General features: G+C 36.5%; 1 protein-coding gene across 4 annotated transcripts in view; it reads right to left on the reverse strand.

Annotated features, from left to right (window-relative positions):
* The window catches only part of LOC106880090 (UPF0692 protein C19orf54 homolog), a 27,303-nt gene that overhangs the window by 6,091 nt on the left and 16,127 nt on the right, over window positions 1–5,085 (reverse strand). For 3 of the 4 annotated variants that reach the window (XM_052974413.1, XM_014929904.2, XM_014929905.2), the window contains exon 3: window positions 507–736. In XM_052974413.1, coding sequence (XP_052830373.1) covers window positions 507–730 — 224 coding nt within the window. In that variant the 5' untranslated portion in view covers window positions 731–736. Of the gene's footprint in view, window positions 1–506; window positions 737–2,788; window positions 3,058–5,085 lie in introns of those variants that run through there. The other variant, XM_014929906.2, reaches the window with a different exon arrangement.

Below are 5,085 nucleotides of genomic sequence, written 5' to 3' on the forward strand. Positions count from 1 at the left end.
AGGAGTGGCTGTGTGGTAAGTAGCTTGCTTACCAACCACATGGTCTTGGGTTCAGTCCCACTGCGGGGCACCTTGGGCAAGTGTCTTCTACTATAGCCTCGGGCCGACCAAAGCCTTGTGAGTGTATTTGGTAGACGGAAACTGAAGGAAGCCCGTCATATATATGTATATATATATATGTTTGTGTGTGTGTGTTTGTGCCCCCAACATCGCTTGACAACCGATGCTGGTGTGTTTACGTCCCCGTAACTTAGCGGTTCGGCAAAAGAGACCGATAGAAAAAGTACTAGGCTTACAAAAGAATAAGTCCTGGGGTCGATTTGATTCAACTAAAAGGCGGTGCTCCAGCATGGCCGCAGTCAAATGACTGAAACAAGTAAAAGAGTAAAAAGAGTAACAGTAACAGAACAACTACAACAATAACAGTAATTACAAAAACAATAACAGAATCTACAACAAATCTACAAACAAAAACAACTGCTGCAACGACAAAAACAACAACATACCGTCCGTTGATTAGCGTCTGGTACGCCTTATATCCAAGGGAGCGGCTGTCCTCATCTGGGAAGGTGACAGTCGTCACCGGCATTGTTGCCGATCGTGATGATGTCATCGGCGTAGCGGCCTGCATACAGAGTTGGGACAGGACACGGAGGTTCCGGTCTGTTGGTTGCGGTGGAGGTGGTGGAGGTACACTGAAGTAGATACGGCCATTGCTCACATCAGACATGCCACCCTGCAACAGACAACAACAACAACAACAATAATAACAATAATGATAATAATAATAATAATGATGATGATGATGATGATGATGATGATGATGATGATAATAATAATAATAATGATAATAATAATAATAATAATGATAATAATGATAATAATAATAATAATAATAATAATAATAATGATAATAATAATAATGATAATGATGATAATAATGATAATAATAATAATAATAATAATAATAATAATAATAATAATAATGATGATGATGATAATAATAATCTCTTATCCTTCACTCGTCCCCAGAATACTGGGTGTCTCAGCAAGTGACTGTAACAAACATGTAAATTAAAAGTAAAAAATAATAATAATTATTATTTCTTTATTGCCCACAAGGGGCTAAACACAGAGGGGACAAACAAGGACAGACAAAGGAATTAGGTCGATAAAATTAACTCCAGTGCGTAACTGGTACTTATTTAATTGACCCCCGAAAGGATGAAAGGCAAAGTCGACCTCAGCGGAATTTGTACTCAGAACGGAGTGGCAAATGAAATACCGCTAAGCATTTCGCCCGGCGCGCTAACGATTCTGCCAGCTCGCCACCCTAAATAATAATAATAGTAGTAGTAGTAGTAGTAGTAGTAGTAGTAGTAGTAGTAGTAGTAGTAAATGATAATAATAATAATAATAATAATAATAATAACAATAATAATAATAATAATAATAATAATAATAAATGCCCTGATTCGTAAAAACTAAAGATTATTTACAAGGTGGCACAGTGGCACATATTGAAACTGGAAAAGTATTGTCGGCAGCAGGCAGTGACCCTAATTGAAGGATACCACAAGAATTCCTCACATGAAGATAACTGCCTCAGATCAGAGGATTACCAATGTGGGAATAGCTATATATGTATGTGGTAGCACCACCTGCTAGAGAGAGAAGTCAAATGACCCTCAAAGAATATTCTGACCTTATCAACAAGGGACACATTGGATAATATAGTTCTACAGGCTGTCCACAAAGTCTGGGTACATGAGGATTAACACATACTTTAAGAATTTATTATTTCTTATATTTAATTGTTTATGTTATCATTTTATTTACTCCATGTACCCACATGAGGATTAACACATCCTTTAAGAAATCATTATTTCTTATATTTAATTGTTTATGTTATTTTATTTACTCCATGTACCCAGACCTTGTGGACACCCTGTTGATACACAATTCCTGAAAGAAGGATTGGATGGTCGAAGCTGGAAAGTCTTTGGTCATAGTTTGCTCGGTCAGTGTTGAAATGAAAGCTAAACATCAACAACAACAACAACAACAACAACAACAGCAGCAGCAACAATAACAACAACCATTAGAATCCCGAATACATTTTATCTAAGGATACATTTATATCCAAACTAAGAATGGTAAAATTGCAACAGACAGACAAACAGACAAATAGACAGACACGCAGGCAAGGCAAACAGACAGGCTGACAGACAAGCTGACAGATATGCAGGCAGGCAGAGATTTCCAAGAAAACAAAAAAATGCAGAAGTTCAGACAGTTTTGTGCGATCACTCATGTTTACACACAAAAATGAAGTATCGTTTTACAGCTGAGAGATTCCTATCGTAAGAAATACAACCAAAAATAGCTTCTTGGGTCACATTTTCTAACTGGAAGCGCTACGAGAACAACTTTGGGATAAGGAGTTCATGAAAATAAAGGTTTATATTTTAGAGGATTCTGTTGTTGTTGTTGTTGTTGTTGTTAATGTTGTTAAAGTTATACAAATCAAAACTACAAGAGAAATACTTGTCAAAGAATGGTGGTGGTGGTGGTGGGGCTCCAACAGGCAAGGAAGGAGTAAGAAATTACCCAAGACTTAGTTATTGAGTAGAGAGAAGATAGGAGAAATATTTGAAACAGAATGGGAATGCTTCTGAGGGCAGGATCCTGTTTAGAAATTTTAAATTATGGAGGATTTCTACAGAAAGGGAAAGAATATTTCCCAAGGGGCAAAGAGAGACAGAGAGAGAGAGGAAAAGTTGCTTACCTTCTCAATATAATCCCACAGCAAAAATACCAGCTTAGCCTCTCTCTTTCTCTTTCACCCTCTATCTTTCCTCCTCCTCTCTTTCTCTCTCCTTCTAACTCTCTTTCTCTCTCTCTCTCTCTTCCTCTCACTTCCCATTCTCGCTCTCTCAAGTACTAAACTCGACTGCTTGTGTATACCAAAGATAACTAAACTAACTTCACAAGCAATTGATACAAAAAAAAAAGTACTAAAACTACCACCAACAACAACAACAAAAAGAACAAACCCTGTCTTGTCACTCGGCATAATTACCAGTACTGTGTGAGTTTTAATGTGTGTGTGTGTGTAGGTGTATGTCTATGTAAGCATATGTGTGTGAGTGTGTGAAAGTGTGGTTGATAAATACATACATTATGTGTGTGTGTGTGTGTGAGTAGACAAACACATGGAGATGTACTTATAAAAGTAAATACATGTATATATGTGTGTATGTGTGAGTGTATGTATGTATGTATGTATATTTGTGTGTATAGTTAATTATCTTCATTTGTGCCACTTCTGCAGTAAAAATTAAAACCTGTTTCATATTTCCAATCCTAAATATTACACACACACATACACATGCACACACACATTCACACACTCACACAAACAGTCACATGCATCACACACGTGTGCACATACACATGCACACATATGCACTCACATCACACACACATGCACATACATACACATACACACAGACACTTACACTCACACACATATGCATGCACACACACACACACACACACTCACATCACACACATCCACAAACATGTTCGTTTGCACACATACACACACATGTAAATGTGTGTTAGTAGTGCAGATCATTTAACCATTGATTCCCATCCAGGGTCCATACCAGATTTTGTTGTTAAAATTTACATGGAATAAATCGGTTATACTTGTACAATACACAAAATATTTTAACAGTTCTTTTTTTAATACAGTTCTCAATAATATTCAATTATAATAAAGGTAGATGGGCAAAGGCATGGCTGTGTGGTAAGACGCTTCCTTCCCAACCCCAAGGTTCTGGTTTCAGATCCACTACGTGGCACTTCGGGCAACTGGGGTTAAATTACAGCAACATTCATCCTAAACCAGGACTGCCATGCTATGTTGGCAGACAATCTTTACTCCAAAGTACTGTTGCTGAATATCTCTTGTGAAATTTACAAATAGTAATCTCTAAATTTGCTCTAGGTTATTAAATTGCTAATAAGCCACCCATATTATTTACACACACACACACCCACACACACACATATATATATATATATATATATATCCAACACACTCACCAGTTCGGTTTCCACTTATTGCCTCAACCTTAGCAAAGGCGGAGGTATTGTTTTCAGTTATGTTTGTCTGTTTGTTTGTTTGTCCGTGGACAAGATATCTCAAGAACTGCTGGATGGATTCGGATGAAACTTCCAGGGATGTTTGGCCTCATAACTGGCATGAACTGATTAGATTTTGAGATCAATCCAGTACCGGACAAGGATTCTGTATTCTGGATTATTTTTCCTGTTTCTTTTACTTAATTTTTGAGAGCAGTCGGGTTCATTTTCAGTATTCTCATTTCTGAGAGCAGTTGAGATTATTTCAGACATTCTCATTTTAAAAAATCATCTCTGGTTAATCGTTGGTGTTGCCTTGGCAGAGGTTTGCGCTCTCTGAGTACCCTTGGTTATAATCTTTATCATTTCTTCCCAATTTACATTGCTTTTCGTAACCTTGTCAATGGATGTTGACTCTGTCTGTTATTCGAGATGCATTCTTTGTAGAAACCAAACCAAACCAGACAGAAACCTGGTGCAGCTCTCCAGCTTACCAGTTCCAGTTAAGCCCTCTAACCCATACCAGCATGGAAAACGGATGTTAAATGATGATGGTGATGAGGCTGAAAGATATATATATATATATACATATATATATATATACATATATATATATATATATATAATAAATCTGAGGGTAGCAAAAATAATTTTAGAAATTCTATTTGCCCCCAGTGGTCTAGCAAGAAGAAAAAATTAGTCAATAGACTATATATTATTTATTTAAAATACAGTGTATATTTAAACACATCAGAAATGTCCATAAAGGTACATGTTTTTATTTTTCATTCCCTTTCGAAATTATCCCTAATTTGTGGTGTGGAGTTTTGACTGCTCCTTCTAGCAGGTTAGATGTCCTATTATGGACATCTCTGATGTGTTTAAATGTACACTGTATTTTATATATATATATATATATATATATATATATAT

The sequence above is a fragment of the Octopus bimaculoides genome, chromosome 18 (genome assembly GCF_001194135.2).
Source record: "Octopus bimaculoides isolate UCB-OBI-ISO-001 chromosome 18, ASM119413v2, whole genome shotgun sequence".
In the NCBI taxonomy this organism is placed as follows: Eukaryota; Metazoa; Mollusca; class Cephalopoda; order Octopoda; family Octopodidae; genus Octopus; species Octopus bimaculoides.